At 42.1% G+C, this 20,102-nt stretch overlaps 1 protein-coding gene across 5 annotated transcripts in view; it reads left to right on the top strand.

Annotated features, from left to right (window-relative positions):
- Positions 1-20,102, top strand: part of SOAT1 (sterol O-acyltransferase 1) — a 53,470-nt gene that overhangs the window by 27,998 nt on the left and 5,370 nt on the right. For 3 of the 5 annotated variants that reach the window (XR_008305815.1, XM_053244205.1, XM_053244207.1), the window contains 12 exons: positions 516-658; positions 747-806; positions 4,598-4,705; positions 7,255-7,537; positions 8,606-8,684; positions 9,222-9,303; positions 10,104-10,149; positions 12,546-12,675; positions 15,402-15,499; positions 16,412-16,510; positions 17,760-17,895; positions 18,730-18,875. Coding sequence is in view for 4 of the 5 variants with exons in the window: in XM_053244205.1 (XP_053100180.1) it covers positions 516-658; positions 747-806; positions 4,598-4,705; positions 7,255-7,537; positions 8,606-8,684; positions 9,222-9,303; positions 10,104-10,149; positions 12,546-12,675; positions 15,402-15,499; positions 16,412-16,510; positions 17,760-17,895; positions 18,730-18,875 (1,410 nt within the window). In the remaining variant the exon portion in view is untranslated. The remainder of the gene's footprint in view (positions 1-515; positions 659-746; positions 807-4,597; positions 4,706-7,254; positions 7,538-8,605; positions 8,685-9,221; positions 9,304-10,103; positions 10,150-12,545; positions 12,676-15,401; positions 15,500-16,411; positions 16,511-17,759; positions 17,896-18,729; positions 18,876-20,102) is intronic. The other 2 variants (XM_053244206.1, XM_053244209.1) reach the window with 1 other exon arrangement.

Raw genomic sequence — 20,102 nt, 5'->3', positions numbered from 1 at the left:
CCTGACCCTTGTTGGGCTGAAATAAAAGAGCACACATTCCTGCTGTTACTTTTGAATAGTCTTAATTGTAGTAATTTTAAAAATGAAGGATGCCACTTATTCCATGAAGTCAAGAATGCTCTTGTATAATTCAAAACATAGAACATTTGAAGCTGCCTTATTCCAAATAGTTCTTTGGTTCCATGGAGTTCACTGTTGTGTGCTCTGACTCGAGTATAGTTCATGGAAAAACATCTGCTTCTTATGCAGCAAGTTCTTCAATTGGGGAGGTCAGGAAATGTTAGGTTTACAAAGCATGTGTTTTACCACTGAGCTGGGCGCACTACCTTTGACTATAGTTTTTTTAAAAAAACCTAGGTGGCAAATTGGCAGTAAATGAAGTGTGCTCATGAACATGTTTTAGGGTTGTTGGCACCTGAAGGTGAAGGGTGATGTGTCACTTAAGTAGGCAAATTCTCAGCTAGAACATACTTAAGCTGTCCTGTCTCTTCCATTCCTTTCTTAAATTTTACCAGCAGTTGAAGCCAGCTTTCATGAAAGGGGTCGACGGACACTTTACAGAGTTTGTAAATGGCTTGATTGAGAAGTCAGTACTGCTGGAGTCTTCGTCATCTGCCTTTCCAGAGAATTGTGCTGAGAAAGATGGCCACAAAATCAAGTAAGTCCTCAGTTGAGCATATGGCAGAATGTATTTATTTTTTGCTGTGTGTGTTTAAAGTGCTGAATGTTCTCCTTCCTTTTCACAGAGGATCAAGAGCACAGCCTGAACATGGAAAAGTGTTTATTGCTAGGAAGTCTCTCTTGGAGTGAGTATGTTAGTGAGCATTTGGACTATTGCTTAAGTTAGTATCGCCTAGGTGGTCCATTGGATGGGCATGGCTAAAGCCCAGCAGTTCCTGTCACATGCAGTACAAGAAGTTTTGAAGTAGTGGGAGGAGAGCTGGCCTTGTGGTAGCAAGCATGCATTGTCTCATTTGCTAAGCAGGGTTTGCCCTGCTTTGAATTTGGATGGGAGACTACATGTGAGCACTGTAAAATATTCCCCTGAGGGGATAGGGCTGCTCTAGGAAGAGCATCTGCTGGCAAAAGGTTCCAAGTTCCCTCCCTCCCTGGCATCTCCAAGATAGGGCTGAGAAAGACTCCTGCCTGCAACCTTGGAGAAGCTGCTGCCAGTCTGTGTGAGCTAGATGGACTAGTGGTCTGACTTGGAAGCTTCCTGTGTTCCTTGTTACTTCCATGTTTCACTTCTCCCATCCAATGGATTGGAAGTGCGGTCAAATGCTCGAATCAATTGACCACTGTATCTCCAGGTTCTAGCATGAGGGGTGCCAACTTCTGTTTTCTCAGGGACTGTTCTTAGTATTCTTGGAGAACCATCCAGACTTCTCATAAGTTGTCAGGTGCTCTATGAAAGTTTGCACTGTTTAGCAGTAGAGTCTTCATAGGAGGTACATGCGCTCCCACTGAGAAGGTTGCAAGCAACCTGTTTTATATGGGTTGCACTCCTCCTAAAAGGTCAGGTTCACAGTTTGGGGTGCTATTAGGTCCCACCTTGATTTTGAATGCCCAAGTGGCACCTTCCACTAGCTCCAGCTGGTTTGCCAGCTGCAACCTCTCTTGGACAAACGTCGTCTAGCTGCTGTTATCCACATTCTAGTAGCATCCAGATTGAATTACTGTGATGTATTGTATGTGAGATTGCCTTTGAAGATTTCTCAGGAACATGAGTTGGTCAAAAATACTGCTGCTAGAACTGGCCAAAGGTAACTTGCCTGTTCTTGTATGACTTCACTAGCTGCCAGTCCATTTCTAAGCAAAATGCCCAAGCCATTCAGGACTTTGTATCTGAAGGACTGCCTCCTCCCGCATGAATCTGCCCACCTGTTGAGTGTTATCTTCAGAGACCCTTCTTCCCCAGGAGGCTCACCTGCCCACTCCTAGGTCTTTCAGCACCAGGCAAAGATCTTTTTGTTTCCTTATGCCTTTAAAAATATTTTTTGAATTGGTTTAATTATGCTGCTGGGTTTTTTTAAAATTTGCCTGCTGATTTTTCAGTTTGTTTTCATCTCATGTGGGCCTTTTTGGTGAAAGGGTAGCCTTTTATTTTTTAATCTTGTTTTAGTGCTACTGTAAACCACCCTGGAAATGGTAACACTGAAGGGTTGGATGTATACATAAGCCCTGAGTCATAGCAAGAGGTTTTAATGCAAAACATAAAACTAAAGTGTAGAAGTATCTCCTCCTCCACCACCCAAACAAAATAAATGGTGGATAAACTTTACCACATTTAAATTAAATTTTGGTAGCACACTCAGGACATTGGATAAACTTGCTTTGGGGGCCTGATCTGGCCTGTGAAGCCACTAATTGCCCATCCCTATACTAGCTAGAAGTGTCCAAATCTATCCTGTATTTAGAGCTTCAACAGTAAGCATGCTGTTCTTTTTAATTGGAACAATTTCTGCCTGGCCACTTCTTGAACTGTAGTTGGAAAGCAATGCAGCTACGTACTTTTCACTGATAGCAGGGTTTCTGTTTTCCTTCTTGACTTTGAGAAATGTAATGTTTCAGGGACACATGCCTGCTGTCAAGGTTTAGATGAGGATTCAGATAAGTTCTGTTGTTAATTTGGTAGATAACAGTGCTGTTGCTTCAGTTGAAGGTCCCGTCAAATCATTATTACTAGCTTAACCCGCTCAGAGCATCTGCACGTTAGTACTTGATTGGTCCCCTCACCCCCTGCCACAGCCCCCCTCACCTCAGAGATTTCTCCACCCTCACCTGAGCCACACTCCTGTTCCTCCTCCTCCATCAGGTTGCTTCCATCCCCCTCACTCCTTTTGGTCACAGCTGCAGCGTTGCTGGCGCCTATTCGCCAAGCTGCAGCCCCCTATCCCCAGAGACCTCCCCACCCTCACCTGAGCCCTGCTCCTCCCCACAGGAGCAGCAGTGGTTGACCAGGCCCTTCTTCACTGCCGCCACTGCCATGGCCGCTTATTCCCCTCAGGCCACTGACAGGCCCGGGCCCGTCCCTTGCCTGCCTGCCTGCCTCCCTCCGCCAATGGCCTTGGTAGCCCTAAACAGCAGCAGTGGTTGACTGGGCCCTTCCTTGCTGCCGCTGCCGCTGCCATGGCCACTCATTCCCTTCAGGGCTCGGTTCAGGCCACTGACAGGCCCAATAGGCGCCAGCCGTGCTGCAGCTGCGACCAAGAGGGGTGAGGGGGGTGGAGTAAAGGGATGAAGGCGTGACCAAGAGGGGTGAGGGAGATGGAAGCAACAGGATGGAGGAGGAGGAGAAGGAGCAGGAGTGCAGTTCAGGTGAGGGTTGAGAGATCTCTGAGGTCAGCAGGGCTGTGGCAGGGGGTGAGGGGAGCCATCAAGTATTAGCGCACAGATGATAGAGAAATTGATATGCTGGGAGTGAATGATTATTCTGTAGGATTCCGGTCAGCATCTTATAATGGTTTGGAACTAAAGCATCCAAACTTTCTGTTTATAGTGGTGGTCTGTTTGGAGTTTCTTGGCCCAAATCTGTTCCTTGGGCAGATGTTCCTCAAGACAATACAGTTTTATACTCTCCACTACTTTAATAAAATCCCTGTAGCATCATAGTTTAAGATGAGATTGCACTATTTGCCAATCTTGGTATAAAATGCTATGGTTTAGCCAGACTCTTAGCAAGCTTAATTTGGTACAACAGTTTTTCCATGATTGTAATGTTCCTTATATGATATCAAGTTAGCACGGAGCTTTATGTTTTCCCAACATACTGCAAGTGTTCAATATGCAGCCTTCAAGAAATGTGTATGTTATTTTGAGCTTTCTTATATAAATCGCTTAACCTTGATTCCCAGAGTCGTTATATGTTAAATAGGGAAGATAATTGGATGAGTAGATGTTGACCAAGCTTCAGAGCCTGCCCTACCATGCAGCAAGATGAGGTTGCAGATTTTGATGCCTGTAATGACAGCAGAGTGGGAGACCGCTTTATCAGACCCATGGAACACAAGCCATTAGGCTTCCAATCATAGTGACTTCCAAGAAATCACTAGAATCAATCAACCAGCATTATAGGCTTCTTGATGCTTTTGTATACTTCCTGACAAAACCCACAGTGGCACAGTTCAGACATGAATAATGGTATATTCACCAGTTGCCCAAATTCATGTTTTGTAATTTAATCAGGAACAAGGCAGGCATCACTTACTGCAAATTGTTGAGATATGTGTGGTCCAAAGAACCCTTCTCTTCCTGAAGAGCATAGTGCAGCATTGCTTTTCCACAGTAGATAAAAAAGTGTGAGGCTAAAATCCTAAACTGTTGCTGTCAGATTCTCTTGGAGAAAGTGCCTGGGAACTGTGCATCAAAAGAGGACATTCTGATATTACATTTGAATCTGAAAGAGCAAGTCTTAGCATGACCTGCAGTGGTGGTCCAAATTTGCCCAACATAGTAGTGTTGCTATAACTCTTAAGCTGCAACTGTTGGCATTTCCGGACTTGCAGTGGCACTTATAATATTACAGTGTTGCAAATATAACATATTTCCAGAAATGTCCTAATGTACATCTTACTCCCTTGAACTCTTCTGTTCTCAGTGAGCTGTTTGAAGTGGAGCACATCCGGACCATCTATCACATGTTCATTGCCCTCCTCATCCTCTTCATTCTCAGTACTCTTGTGGTAGACTTTATTGATGAAGGAAGGTGAGTTGATCTTTGAAGGAGATGGCTGGGTTTGTAGTGCTGAACTTGGACATTCTCACCTCTGACTCAAAAGAACCAGCATGATATTTTCTTCTTGCTAATTAAAAAGATGAGTTGAGGGAGGTTGGTGGCAGGAAAAGAGTGCCAGTCCCCTGGGCCTGCTGCTTTCCTAGCTCTGGCCATGCAGCCTCCAAAGGAGTGCCCATACCTAGCTGCCACCCCTCCCCCCCCCACCCAGTGACAAAATGGCTGGCAAGAGAGGAGTGGGTGAGACTTGCTTGTTCTAGTGATGTGAGTCAATAACTTTATTTGGGGCTATGACCAACTTATTACCACTTTTACATTCTAGTAAAGACATAGGCACCATCAAATGGATACTTGGAAAGCAGTGCAGCCACCACATTTTTTTACACTTACAACAACTGTGTCAGTGGCTTCATTTATCTACCAACTTGAAATGTCATACGAGTGTGAAGACCTCCTTGTAGTGGGAGTACCAGCATGGGGAATGTGTAGATTGTGCATTGTAAATTAGTAACCACAGTGCATTCTGCACACAGAACAAACGTTGTATTTCAAAGTTCTTGCTGGTCCTCAGCTCTCTTAAGAGAACCTAAAGTGTGCCAGCCTGCAAATAGGTTTCTGTTTATACTGTGTCTGATGAAGAGAATGGGATTTACAGAAGGAATGGTCTTTTGGCAGTGCTGCCTTAAGAGAAGGCAGTGGCAAATACTCTTCTCTGGAATGCCAGTGATGCTAAAGAGAGATGTCTTCTTTTGTTCTAGTTGAACTAGGGCACCCTGCCATATCAAAGCAGCTGTGTTGGTCTTACAGAACAAAAACACGCAGAGGGTGGATTTGACTTAGACTTGCATGGAGAGTGGTGGTGGGGGGCCCTGCAGGGTCAAGGTACCCTCAAACAGGTTAAGATGTGGTAGAGAGGGTTGCACCTGGTTTCTGGGGATGGTCCCTTCCTGCAGCCCATCATGCCATTCGCTTTGACCCTCTGTAGCTTTTCAGGAGTGTACAGTGGGGAGGAAGGGGCAGCGAAGATCCTGTTGCACAAGCATACATCTGGCTCCAACCCAGCATCTACAGGTGAAACTAAGCAAACCTGAATGTTTTTAAGGTAGATTTGCTCTTTTAGTCTGTATTTTCATCAGTCCCCCTTCAGGAAGTTCATCATTCTAGAATTCTCTGCAGCGTGTTCTGAATAAAGCCATCCAAGCTTTATTTGAACCACCAATAGCCTCTCTCTCTCTCTCTGTGTACCTTTCCATAAGGAAGGAACCTTCTGCCTGTGAGTTGGACAGCTTGAAGATCACAGACCACAAGAAATAACATCCCTGTCAGTCAGATATTTATTTATTTATTTTTAGAACTTTTATACCGCCCTTCCAAAAGGCTCAGGGCGGTTTACATTTACATTTCAACCTCCCCCCCCCTTACTTAAATTTTGATATGGGTTCCTCGTTGAGAGTTAATCTTAATTTTCCCGCCTCTAAAACTAATCCTGTGCACACTGACTTGTGAGCAAGCTATATGGAGCCCAGTGAGACGTATTTCTGAGTAAACATGCTTGGAACTGGGCTACAAGTGTTGATTTGTTTGACATATTTGTATATCACCCAAAACGTACATCTCATGTTGTTTTGAAGCAGCCATGGGCACCCAGACTAAGCTGTGATTTGGCCCGTGAAAATCCAGGTTATTCATGCAAAATCTTGCAAGATATATAGGACCAATTTAGATGCACATGAAGCCATGGTTAAATCTTGGTTCCATTTGATACTCCAAGCCTTGGAAGCACATGCTCCCTAATCTGCTTGCCTGCATGTGCGTTGGAAGAATTCTACTTCTGTCTGGTTAGAAATGAAACAAGATAGGTTATGATATCTAAACCAACCAGTCGTGGTTTATTCTTACCAACTTGCTTAAAATAAACCAAGTATGAACCCAAGGTTTGAATTGATTTTCTGATCTCTGTTTCTTTCAAGCCATTTGGCTAGAATAACTCAAGGTTGGGCAGTTCAAATGTCACGACTCACCTTGATTTCTGTTTAATCACAATCAGAGGTAGAATTCTTTAAAGGCTCCCACAGGCATGGGAGTGGGGAGCACAGGCTCTCAAGGCCTGGAGATACCATGTGGAACCAAGTTTTAGCCATTGGTCCAAGTGACATCTGAAGCAACCCTTAGTCTTGCCAGAACTAACCAGAAACCCATGGAACACCCAATGACTGTGGACTGCTTCTCATATTATGTGGTAGCAAACCAACAAGTGTGCACTTGACAAGAAACTGCAACCAATTCCGACTCTCTGAGTGTTTCTGCATAGTGTGTGTTTGTGTGTTTCTGTTTCTTTTACACATATTTTTAGGTGTACACTTTAAAAGAAAAAAATCTTGGGGTATATACTTGAAAAGTACAATGTGTGGTATCATTATGGAATTCAGTAGCTCTTAATGACTTAGCCTGGAAGTGTTCATTTTTAACTGAGTTGAATTAGAATCCTTTAACATCTGTGTTTTATGTCAATCTCTTTGAAGGCTGGTGCTAGAGTTTGACCTCGTGGTCTTCTCTTTTGGCAAATTTTCTGTTGTCGCTCCTACTTGGTTCTGCATGTTCCTGTCCACGCTGGTTGTGCCCTATGGCCTCTTCCTCCAGTGGGCCCAGGGCTATCGTGAATCCTCCCACAAGACTATTCGTTCCCTCGTCTTTGGGGGACTCTTCATGATCTTCCAATTAGTTGGGCTGGGATTTGGGCCGACTTACATCGCATTGTCCTATGAATTGCCGCCAGCTTCTGGGTTCATAGTCATACTTGAGCAGGTGGGTCTCAGTCCCTGAAATTCACAATATGGTAGTGGTGGTGGGCGGTGGTGGTGGGCGCTTCTGGGAAATAAGCTAATCTTTTTTGAGTTGCACAGGATATTTGAGGGAGCAACAATTAATCCTGAAAGCCAATTAATTGTGTATGTGAGGCAGATTGTTGATTCCTTTTTGAAACCATTCTTGGAAGCTTTAATTAACAAAATGTTCCTCAATACCTGGATTTGTTACTTTGGACTTCTGCTTCTGCCCAACTTATGGAAATATTCAGGGTAGTGGGAATGTCCCTCCTCCCTGTGCTGAGGGTGAGGGTGTTGGGAATGATCAAATGCAATAAAAAAACAAAACAAAACAAAACCCACCTCAGTTGTGAAAATGTGGCATGGAAGATACTTCTGCTATCTGATGCATCACTGATCAGATGATATCGGGTCCTTGTTGACTGTGCTCCAGGCACTGCAGCCAGATCAGATTGTTTTGTTCCTTCCCTCCATGCGACGTGGCAACTAATGGTGTCAGCAGAGCCAGTGTTTAGCTGGTTTTCTGCTACTGGAGTGAGGATGTCCTGAGAGAAAGGATACTTATCTTTGCCAGGCAAGCTTTCTGCATTTCCCAGTGTGTGCTCCACCGCTTAACCAGGAGCAAAATCAGCTGCCTTGTGAATCTTCTCATGTATAACTGTTCCCAAACATTTAACTTTTCCTCCTTCACCTGTAACCACAAAGGTGAAGCTGTTTCAGAAACTGTTTCTTCTTTGTTAACTATTATTTGTAAAATGATAATCAAATGGCTTACTGTTTAGCTAAAGGTGGTTGAAAAGGACAGTGTCAGTGTTGTTTGCCTCAAAAACAAAAGGCCAAATAACACAACATGCGAGATTCATGTTGAATAGAATAGAATAGAGATACAAAATAATAATCATAATCATAAAATGTAGCTTAGTTTAAAGAATTGCCAAAGAAATCTATAAGGGGTGGCGGGAATTGCATATTTAGAAGCAACTAAAGCGAACAAAGCTAATCTCTGGATTACTGGGAGTTTAGCTGTGTTTCCACTTCTTTACTACAGGTACGACTGGTTATGAAGGCCCACTCTTTCATCAGGGAGAACGTTCCGCAAATAATCTCCTCTGCCTCACAGAAGACAAGTGAGTAAAATGTGTGCTGCTAGAATTCTGTAACTGTGTGGATGAAGACTTCCTTCCTACCCTCTTTGTGTTCTGGGGGTAGAATTTCACACAACTAGAGTAGGGCTTTTCCTTGTTTTGCAAGGTGGGTCATGGGACTCTTTAACCTCCTAAGGCTTGCTTGATGAGGAGTGTGCTTCTTCCACTGGATATAAGAAAACCCTGGATTCAGAGTCCACACACATCTTGGTGGAGGAAAATACTCTGATACTAGTGGTTTTTTAAAAATCTAACTTTTTAAAATGCATTGTGGTCCAGAAGAAGGGTCAAGGATGACTCAGATGGTCTTGATCCCTTAAAAAAGAAGACATGAATCGTAAAAACCATCTTATTCACTGTTGATCAAGAATGAAAAGTTTCTATTGCTTAGCATGGGCCTTCTGATAAACAATCTGTTAGTCACAGAAAATAGACAGAAGTTACAGGGTTACCTTTTAGTATGTGGTGTAATCTGGTACTAAATGTGTGTGTGTGTTTTTTTTCTCTTGCTTTTTTTAGACTCTGTTCGACTTCCTCAGATTTCCCAGTATTTGTATTTCCTCTTTGCTCCCACCCTTATTTACAGAGATGACTATCCCAGGTAATGTCAACATAAGTAGCCTTTACTCTTTCCCTGAGGAGTTAGCTATACTTAATTTAATTTTACTAAATCATTTGGAGGAATATAGTTAATGTTTCAAGAAGGTTAGAACCAGGACTCTATTTTGACCTGCATAATGGACACCTCCTATCTAAGAACCTGGCTACATGCTCTGCTTACCACAGGAAAGTAGTCCTGCCATGTGACAACTCTGCCTGTTGAGAGTTCTAAAAGCTCCTCCGCCAACAGGCAGAAAAAGCTGGAAGAAATAGAGAGTGTGCCTGTGTGTGCAAAATTTGGCCAATTTTGGTAATCTTTGATTATTTTCCTGACGACCGGGAACCTAACCCCCACGATCCCATAGCCCCCAATGACTCGATATTCACGGTTTCCGTATCTGCAGTTGCAGCTGAGAATGGAACCCCCGTGAATATCGAGGTCCTCCTGTACACTATTTAACAATATAAAACTAATAAAATAGAAACTAACTAAAAACAAATTTTGGTTAAAACCAAAATTTAAAATCCAGTGAATGTAGGGAGGTGGGTCCTTGACCATAAGCCTTCTACAGATATACACAACCTTGGTTCAAAACACATTCTGTTAAACAAACCAACTTACATTAAATATTTGTTTAATAGCTTGCTAAGTCTTTGAAACAGAATTTGGATCACTCTTCCTGCAAGCTTGTGGCAGTCCTGTCGAGGAGTTCCTTCAAAACACTGCATAAAATTAGGCCTCTTGCCACCAAGGAAGCTGTTAGCCTGGTGTATAATGCTGTGGTCTCGTATTTCTTGCAGGACTCCCACTAGAAGGTGGAGCTATGTTGTGACCAGGTTTGCCCAGGTAAGTGTTATGGGTTCCCTCCTCTATTGAAAATCCTGAATTTCTCCAAATAATTCCCAAATGTTCTTGTAGAAAATGTGGCTATTTAAGACAGTCTTGCAAATAAACCTACAGAAGGTTACTAGCCCATAACAGTGTTGGTTCGTTCACATGCCCACACATACCTTTATCAGTCATTTTACTTTATTTTTGGCTGGAAGAAATAAAAGAAGTTCTAAGATTCCATGCCTGGCATACTTATTCTCCCTAAGTGAGTAGCTTTTTGCAAGCCTGATGTAAGAAGTTTGATTGTAGTGGGATTGGCAATGGCAACATACAAATGGTTAAATTCACTCATCTGAGAGTTTCAAGTCCATTTCCAACACTGGCTTTTCAGTGTGTATCATGAATGTCCTCTGAAATGGAAGGAATGTGCAGTGTTTGCCAGTTCTTGAATATAGAAGCAGAGGAGCGCTGGTCTTGTGGTAGCAAGCATGACTTGTCCCCTTAGCTAAGCAGGGTCTGCCCTGGTTACACATGAATGGGAGACTAGAAGTGTGAGCACTGCAAGATATTCCCCTTAAGGGATGGAGCCGCTATGAGAAGAGCATCTAGGTTCCAGGAGGTTCCCTCTCTGGTTTCTCCAAGATAGGGCTGAGAGAGATTTCTGCCTGCAACCTTGGTGAAGCTGCCGCCAGTCAGTGAAGACAATACTGAGCTAGATAGACCAATGGTCTGACTCAGTATAGGGCAGCTTCCTATGTTCCTATATATTCTTGTGCCTGAAGCATTCTTGTGTCTTAGATTTTAATCAGTACTTCAGTGAACAGATATTTATTGTCTTTAGCCCCCAAAACTCTCAAAATACATGCATGCACAATAGTAAATTAAACGGGCACACCTTCCTAGAGACAGGAGATAGAATAAGCCTTCCTACTCATATTTTTAAGCAATTTCTGCATTGGAGTCTTCTAGTTCAAAGTCCACAAATATTTTTGAATGTTGAATGGCAGCTACTATGAACACGGTTTTGTACGTCATGGATTCCAGCACACACACACACACACACACACACACACACACACACACACACACACACACACAGCTGAGCAGATGTGTCCTGCCTTGGTTCAAAACATCTTATTAAGCCATTCTTATCACGGTTTGGAAGTGAAGAGCAGAGAATAGATTTCATAGCCTCCTTGCTGATAAGTCACTGAATCATTACTGTATTAACCTAGCTGCTAAGCCTGTCTTCAAGTTTCTCTAATATTTTATAGCTTCTAAAAATAGTTATACCCTTATAAAGCTACTGCAGGGGTCCTGTGTTTCTGTTTGTTGTTAGTCCAATAGTGATACCACCAGATGGATCTGATCTTAGAGCTACACAATTACACTTAGCACATCAGAAGTAGCCACATGTAAGCTCAGCTTTCTGGGCTGAAATGGACATGATGGTGGTTCCAGGATTGATTTGATTTATATAAAATCAATTTAAATAGCTTCACAGAAGGACTCCATTTTAATGGTTTAAATCACAATTTAAATCGCTAGTCAAGAAGATTCTATGTAATCTTCATTTTCTATAAAAGTGCATTCTTGTTGTCTAATATAATCTTATTTAGAGATAGATGTAGGTTTCATTTTTAGAATGTAGGTACACACTATAATAGGTACACACCTCATAATGCTGTTTCATTTGAGCAACCAGGCTCTGCATTTCATTGTTGCACATTTTGCATTTTGCACGCATGCCTTTCTTACCCGCAGGTACAAAAACTTCAATAAAATATTCCCAAATGGGGTCTCTTTTTACGGCTTACTGCTGTAATAGGTGTTTCCCTTCTACAATGCAGAATACACCCGGAAAACACTTCCTCAGGACTGCATGAATATGTTCTGTTTAACTTTTGGTTTCACTTTCTGTTCTCCCCTGCCCATCCCGTGCATTTAGATCCAGACTCCTCCTTCTTGCTTAGATCTATTCCACCCCCACTCCCACCCATCCTTTATTCATTCATTGACTTTCTTTGCTTTTGTACTTTTTTGGGACGGGGGAAGCAAGAGTGTGTGCATGCACACTGCATGAATACCATCTGTAGAATAGGACTGATCAGGTCTGTTATCTCTCATTCCCATAAACTGCTCTTAATATGTTCATATAATATAATATAATATAATATTCACAATGATATCTTTGACTAGGTTGTTTATTATTATTATTTTTTAAATCCGATGTAAATTTTAAAAATTGGATTTTTCATTAAAACACACACACACATTTTCATCAACCCTGAGTGGTCCTGGGTGAAGAACTTGCAAGCATTCCATGTGGTCCCCGTCACGCACAAACACATGGACTATGCATGCTGGCTCTCCCAAGACCAATTGTTTCTGGTTTCTTCCATTCTACCCAGGTACTTTGTTCGCTCTTCTATGTTTACTACATCTTTGTGCGACTCTGTATCCCTGTATATCGAAACTATATTCGGGAACCTTTCAACTTACGGGGGCTGGTCCTTTGCATCTTCAATTCCATTCTTCCAGGTGAGTACTTCTCCATTATTGACCTCTGTCTGCCCCCTTTGCAAAAGATCCAGAAAATGTTTTTTATCAGTAAGATTTTTTAAAAAACAATAAGAATTGTAATACCAACAACAATCAGAGTATGGCCCTGTGAATAAGTGTTCGGTAATTATTTTATTTCAATAGATATGGGTTCCATTCACACTATATGTTGGCCCACCATTGTCACAAAGACCACCTCATCATCAATTATGCCAAAACTAAAATAATGTGTTTTAATAACAGATTTAAAAGCTCAGCTTGGCAGGTCATAAAATCAAACAGGCTTTAAGTATTTGGGGGTGGTTTTTCAATGTAACGGGAAGCTGTCTGCCCATATTCCATCAGTAGCTGATTCTGCTCGAAGGAGCTCTGCTGCCATACTCAGATTTTTTAGAACTAAAGGTGGTGGTTTTATCCCAGAGGCCGTTAGGCTGTTTATAGCTAAATCCCTGTCACAGTTCACCTATGGAGCCCAATTGGGCCCTTACAACAATTTTACCCTGTTAGAAAGTATTCAATCTGGTTTTCTCAGAGCGCTATTTAACACCCCCAAATGCATTTGGAGTTAGCACAGTTAGCAAGAGGCAGGGCTTCCAAAGGTGGAAACTAGGGCCTGGAGGATTATGATTAACTACTGGCTGAAGATCCATTTGCAGCTGGTAGGTCTAATACTCTTCTTCCTTACTGTTTCCCCCAGACCTACTTGGTCTGAGCGGATAATTAACAAATTGCTTTTGATAGGGTTACACCCTGAACAACTCTTGGAGCTGGGATTTCAGAGAGCAAAGGCTCTGGTATCTCAATGTCTTTCTGACATCGAGCTACAGAATGAGACAGCTCTCCTTCCAATCCTATATAGGCCTTTAAAATCATGGGCAGGATTCTCTACTGCCCAATACTTGTCCACTATCACCTTTTCTAAGTTTCGTTGGGCCTTTTCTAGAGCTCGTTTTAATGCCTCGCCATCTGCCTTACTTTATGGTAGGTTTCATCAGTGGCCGATAGAGGCGCGATTATGTCCCCGCAATGCTAATGAGATTGAAACAGTTGCCCATGTGTTACTTTACTGTTAATTTTTTCAACATGTCAGGAATTGTTTAATTGCGCCCTTGCTGTCTCGGTTTTCTGATGGTCCTGGGTGTTTTTTAATCTCTAACGATCTGTTAGTGAACTTCTTACTTGAAGATAAAGACTCTAGTGTCTCTTATTCAGTGGTGAAATCCTGCTACATTGCTGGTAGAATTCGGATCACTCTGGTATGTGGTGGGGCTGGTGGGATTGTTTGAATGTATTTCTTGATTGTGCTGCTGTTTTATTTATCTGATTTGCTGGTCAATTGACCGAATAAAGATGACTGACTGACTACACACACTATATGTTCAATACTCATATGAGTGTACAGTGTACACACAGATCTGGACAAGGTGCAGTTATATATGGTGTTGAATGCAGGTACAGCAGTACACCTCCTGTTGGTACCCTGCATTTGAGGGCCCTGTACCCAGGTTCGCTTTTAAAATGAACACAGGTACAGTAATTCACACAAAAATGTGTACCTGTATACAGGCATCTGTACACAAATGTCTGCATTGGGGTTTAATCTATAGGCTTCCTCAATCTTTCTCACTGGGAGAATCCAGGTGAAACTCGGAAAATTAGAATATTGTGCAAAAGTCCATTAATTTCAGTAATGCAAATTAAAAGGTGAAACTGATATATGAGACAGACGCATTACATGCAAAGCGAGATAAGTCAAGCCTTAATTTGTTATAATTGTGATGATCATGGCGTACAGCTCATGAAAACCCCAAATCCACAATCCCAGAAAATTAGAATATTACATGGAACCAATAAGACAAGGATTGTAGAATAGAACAATATCGGACCTCTGAAAAGTATAAGCATGCATATGTATTCAGTATTTGGTTTGGGCCCCTTTTGCAGCAATTACTGCCTCAATGCGGCGTGGCATGGATGCTATCAGCCTGTGGCACTGATGAGGTGTTATGGAAGACCAGGATGCTTCATTAGCGGCCTTCAGCTCTTCTGCATTGTTTGGTCTCATGTCTCTCATCCTTCTCTTGGCAATGCCCCATAGATACTCTATGGGGTCAGGTCAGGCGAGTTTGCTGGCCAATCAAGCACAGTACACTGTATACTTTTCAGAGGTCCGATATTGTTCTATTCTACAATCCTTGTCTTCTTGGTTCCATGTAATATTCTAATTTTCTGGGATTGTGGATTTGGGGTTTTCATGAGCTGTACGCCATGATCATCACAATTATAACCGATTAAGGCTTGACTTATCTCGCTTTGCATGTAATGCGTCTATCTCATATATCAGTTTCACCTTTTAATTTGCATTACTGAAATTAATGGACTTTTGCACGATATTCTAATTTTTCAAGTTCCACCTGTAGTTAAAACAGAGGATGCATGATAGCATTTTAAGAGAACACATTCTGTTGTATTTTCCTTCATAATATTTGGTCTTAAGAGTTTTCTAATAGCAACTCTCACAAACATTTTCTTATTCCAGAGACAGCGGTGGGTGGGTCCTGTAGCATTGGGGGGTGGGTCCTGTAGCATTGTTGCTTTTAGCCTAGAGTTGCAGATGTGAGAAGATATTTTCACCTTCCAATCAGTGCAGCAAGTTGTTGTAAGGAATGTAGTTAACCTAACCTTTTTTAAAAACTACTTCCCAGGTGTATTGATTCTATTCCTGATGTTTTTTGCATTCCTTCACTGCTGGCTTAATGCCTTTGCTGAGATGCTGCGCTTTGGTGACAGAATGTTCTATAAGGTAACCGATGTGTAAGGCTCATAGGCTTACTCGCACGTCTGGTATATTTCCTTACAGGGTTATTGCGGAAGATGTGGTTAGAGGGGGGCGGGGAACCCCAAGAGCTACCCGCTGAACAGAAATAACAAGGAGGAGTGGGGAGGCCCACCAGGCACCTTCCTCTTGTACCTTTGGGCAGCTTATAGAGATGGTCCTTCACCATTTGGTCTTTGGTGAATTGAGGGCCTATCATTGGCATCCAGAAAAGGGGGACAAAAAGGGGTAGTTGCCCCTGCCTGGATTGAGTCATGCCCATTGGATTCAGTGGAGCTTCCTCCCAGGTACATGGGTATAGGATTGTAGCCAACCCCCCCCCCCACACACACACAAAATAGTAAAGTGGATGCCCATGGGGCCTATGCGCCTTCATCTCTGTATGCTGTTGCCGAGCTTGCTATGACTTAAATTATTTTGTTTACTCCTCAACTTTTTATTGTAGTGTTTCAGACTGTTTTGTTCCTGTGACTTTTTTTTTTTTAAATGGAAACAGCATTAGGTGAAGTGACAGAACTGCAGCGCTGCACTTGGTTAGTGTTGGCAAGTACAGGAGCCTCTAAGTCTGAGTTCCAGGTGATCCCAGAAAGAGTGGTATTGAACCTGCTGCTTCTGCTCTGGCCAGCTTGTGCAGCCATCATAGGACAATCATAAAAATATCTTCCAAAATGCAGCTCTCTTGTAAACTTTAATGTTATATGTGTGCTCTGCAGGCTTTTTCCAACTTGGAAGATGTGACCATGTAGAGAGAATGCAAGCTGTGTTGCCAATTGCTGCAGAAATATTTGAGTAGCAGGAGTGTACTTGGCATTGTGATTCTCAGTTTGATACTGACTTGCAGAACTGTGCTCTTTTGACTCCATGCTGCTTTCTCTCCAGGATTGGTGGAACTCCACCTCTTTTGCAAACTATTACCGAACCTGGAATGTGGTGGTACATGACTGGCTGTATTACTATGTATACAGAGACTTCCTCTGGGTGTGTAACCATCTATTCAAGTGCTTTCTCTTAATTTATTTTAATTTATTGGAAAATATATCCTTGGGTGGATGGGAGGGGATCTTGTGGTAAACTTCTTTTTATCGAGGGAGGTTCAAAGAGGGAGTGCAGGCTAGTTTTGTGCCTTGTGTTTGGGTATATTGCCCATGATCACACGCATCACAATAAATTAGTTGGTCTCTAAGATGCTGCAGTCTAGCCTCTACAGAGTAACAAGAACTCCTCTTTTGGGACTGACAAAGATGATGCCACATGAGCAAGTCATAATGGCTAATTTTAAATAGATGAGTGTAGTCTGGGAGTTGAATAAAAAACAGTACTACATAAGAACAGCCCATCTAGTCCAGCATCTTGTTTCACACAGTGGCCCACCAGATTCCTCTGGGCATCTGAGGGCATACTCTCTCTCCTGCTGTTGCTCCCCACAATGGTATTTAGAGGCATCTTGTCTCTTGGGTTGGAGGTGGCCTATAGCCCTCAGACTAGTAGCCATTGATAGACCTCTCCTCTGTGAATTTATCCAGACCCCTCTTAAAGCCATCCAGGTTGTTGGCTGTCACCACATCTTGTGGCAGAGAATTCCATAAGGAAGGGAATGGTGACCAATGCAGTACTCCAAATGTGGCCCAACCAAAGATTTGTATAAGGACATTATAATATTAGCAGTTTTATAGTCAATAAAACTGCGAATATTGTAATGCCCTAATACAAAACTTTGGTGCGGCCTCCTTTGGAGTACTGTGTACAGTTCTGGGCACCATACCTTAAGAAGGACATTGTAGAACTGGAAAAGGTGCAGAAGATGTTCAGTGGCCTAGAGCACCTTCCTCTATCAACAATATCTAACTTCAGAAGTCTTACTTCTAGAGGACTGACTGGTCACTCGCAAAGATTGTTTAGCGAGGTATGGATGTCCAGGTATTGGACTGGACTATAAGCAAATAAAGTTGGCTGGTACCTGTTTTTGTTATGACAGTTAAGCCCCAGTTGTAGCATTTCTGCAGCAGCTGAATAGCTCTAGACAGTCACTTCCAACTCTCTGCTAAAGAAAATACAATAAAACTTAATGGAGAGCCTTTCCTAAGTGACATAGTATGAGACATGGTGTCATAAAATTAACAGGCAGTTTAATGGTAACTACCACAAGCTTTCACAGAATAAAATTTATGTTGGATCTCTGATGGATTAACTTTTGTCTTTTTTTTTTTTTTTTTTTGGTCGCCTCCAGTTCTTTGGAAAACATTTTAAAGCAGCTGCAATGTTATTAGTCTTCACTATTTCTGCTGCTGTACATGAATACGCCCTTGCTGTCTGCTTTGGTTACTTCTATCCAGTCCTGTTCTGCATCTTCATGTGTTTTGGAAGTAAGTTACAAATATATTTTCCAGTGTTGGAGAAATGTTGAGACTCCACTTTCATCTTGTCTAGCCGCTTCTAAAGCTTAACTTCTAAAATGAGAGGGTTCAAGACTGCTTCACAGACAACTTCCCATTTTCCTGTAGCTAGTTCATGGGTTGCTAGGAGAATTGCCTGGATGGGAATTCCTACTTGGTGTAAAGCACCACTCCAGTCTAAGCACAACCCAGGGTTGGAGTACTTCCCCCAGGTTTGCTTAAGAGCATAATGAGAGGGCGAGGAGGAGCAAGGTAAGAGATTGTCCCTTCCTTCCCAAATAGTCTTCTGCTCTCTGTGTGACATGTAATAAGCAACTGCCTCCAGTATAATATACAATCCAGTTTGTGGCTTGGTCGCTCTGGCTTTGCTCTGCAGTGGGCTCCTATCTTCTGTCTCGAGCTGGCATCAGCAGCATATGGGGTCCTGGGGCAAGAATTTTTCCATATACCCAACTTTACCTTTTCCCATAGGAGTGAATGGCTTCCACTGATTTTCTTTGAGAAAATGTAAAGGAGCTACAAACTGTGTTGCCACTGAGGCAGATGAAGAATCTGGCCTTCCCACCCCATATACTGGGATAATCACAGCAAGAAGGGTGGAGGCAATTTTTATCCTTCTTCAGTGGTGTGTCTGGCAGCCGTCTATTTACTCTTCAGCTGTACTCTAGTGGGAGCCATTCATTTTTATGGAAGACAGTACTACCTGTCATACTAAGTGGCACTCTGCTAGCAGGGAACAAGCCAAGGTGGTTGATGGTGCCCTGAATGGATGCATTCTGAATACATTTTATTTGCCTTGTTCAGTGGTTTTCAACTTCATTCTCAATGACCGTCGGAAAGGCCCCATTTGGAATGTGATCATGTGGACATCTCTCTTCCTCGGCCAGGGTATAATCCTTTCTCTTTATAGCCAGGAATGGTATGCCCATCAGTATTGCCCTTTGAAAAATGTGAGTAACCAACGTCATATGTGAGGGGGATACAAATTCAGCCAATGTGTTCAAAGAGGAATTTGAAGCCTGAAATTTGAATGCAAAATGTGAAAAATTCATTCAGATTTTAAAAGTTGTGTTCTATTTTGGTCATTTGAATCTTGAAATTCTTACTTAGAATATATCATTTTGAGCAAACATGAGTGGTTTACTGATTTTGATTACAAACATCTGTATAGCAGTAATTGTCAGGCAGAGTTAAAATTTGAAAAACTTGAATTTCCAGCACAAAGTAGTTTTCCTAAACAAATGTCAGGGTTGACAGTTTTGAATTTAGAGTGTTGATCATTTGGAGTTGGATGTCATTTTCTTTCTGAGCCTGTCTCTCATGTCTGTCTGTCTTTGAGTCATGAGTACAGAATGGCCATGGGCTAGGTATTTTTCTAACCAGAATAATGAGCAGTGGATCAGCAAAATCATAGTGATTAGAAGACTGGAGAGGACAGCATTCAAAACATTGGTGATTCTGGTTTACTAGGAAACAGCTTCTCTCTGTGCTGTATATTTGATCAAACACCCTACTACCAGATCTTTGGTACTTTTTGAGTATGTTTTGGTGACCTTACAATTTTTGGAGAAAACTTAGTCAAGAAGCAAAATTCTCTGACATTTAGAGATTTATACAAATAAGATAAATAATTTTACAAGCATGTTGTGTGTGTGTGTGTGTGTGTGTGTGTGTGTGTGTGTGTGTGTGTACACAAAAGATTGAAATCCACAGGTATAAATTTGTGTGTTTATGTGAACTTACATCTGTGGGTTTCAATCCTTTGTATTTTAGTAGTAACTTAGCACTCTCCCCAGACAAAGGTGTCAAATCTGTTTGAATTTTTTGTTAATATATGTGGGAGGCTCACTGTGCACACTTTTAAGTAGGCCATGAGACACTGCAACAAAACAGTGGCTGTGTTCCACATTCCGATTCAGAGGCATGTGCATACTTTCTGCATGCACACATGCCTGCAAGCATGTATATGATGCACCCAAGTCCTTGCAGATGTGCTTCCAATACTATTAAAATTCTGGGTGCTGGTACACTCTGCAGAAGAGATTAAATTCATAGTGCTCTGCAGAATGTCTTTAGTCTTTAAAAAAACTGTAGTCTTAGTCTTTAGCTTAGTCTAAAGCCTTGGACAGAGCCTTGGACAGTTTAAGTGCTGTTGGTAGACAAGTCTCCTGCCTTCA

The sequence above is a fragment of the Hemicordylus capensis genome, chromosome 4 (assembly GCF_027244095.1).
Source record: "Hemicordylus capensis ecotype Gifberg chromosome 4, rHemCap1.1.pri, whole genome shotgun sequence".
In the NCBI taxonomy this organism is placed as follows: domain Eukaryota; kingdom Metazoa; phylum Chordata; class Lepidosauria; order Squamata; family Cordylidae; genus Hemicordylus; species Hemicordylus capensis.
The sequence above is the reverse complement of the archived record's forward strand: the minus strand, read 5'-3'. Positions and strand labels throughout refer to the sequence as shown.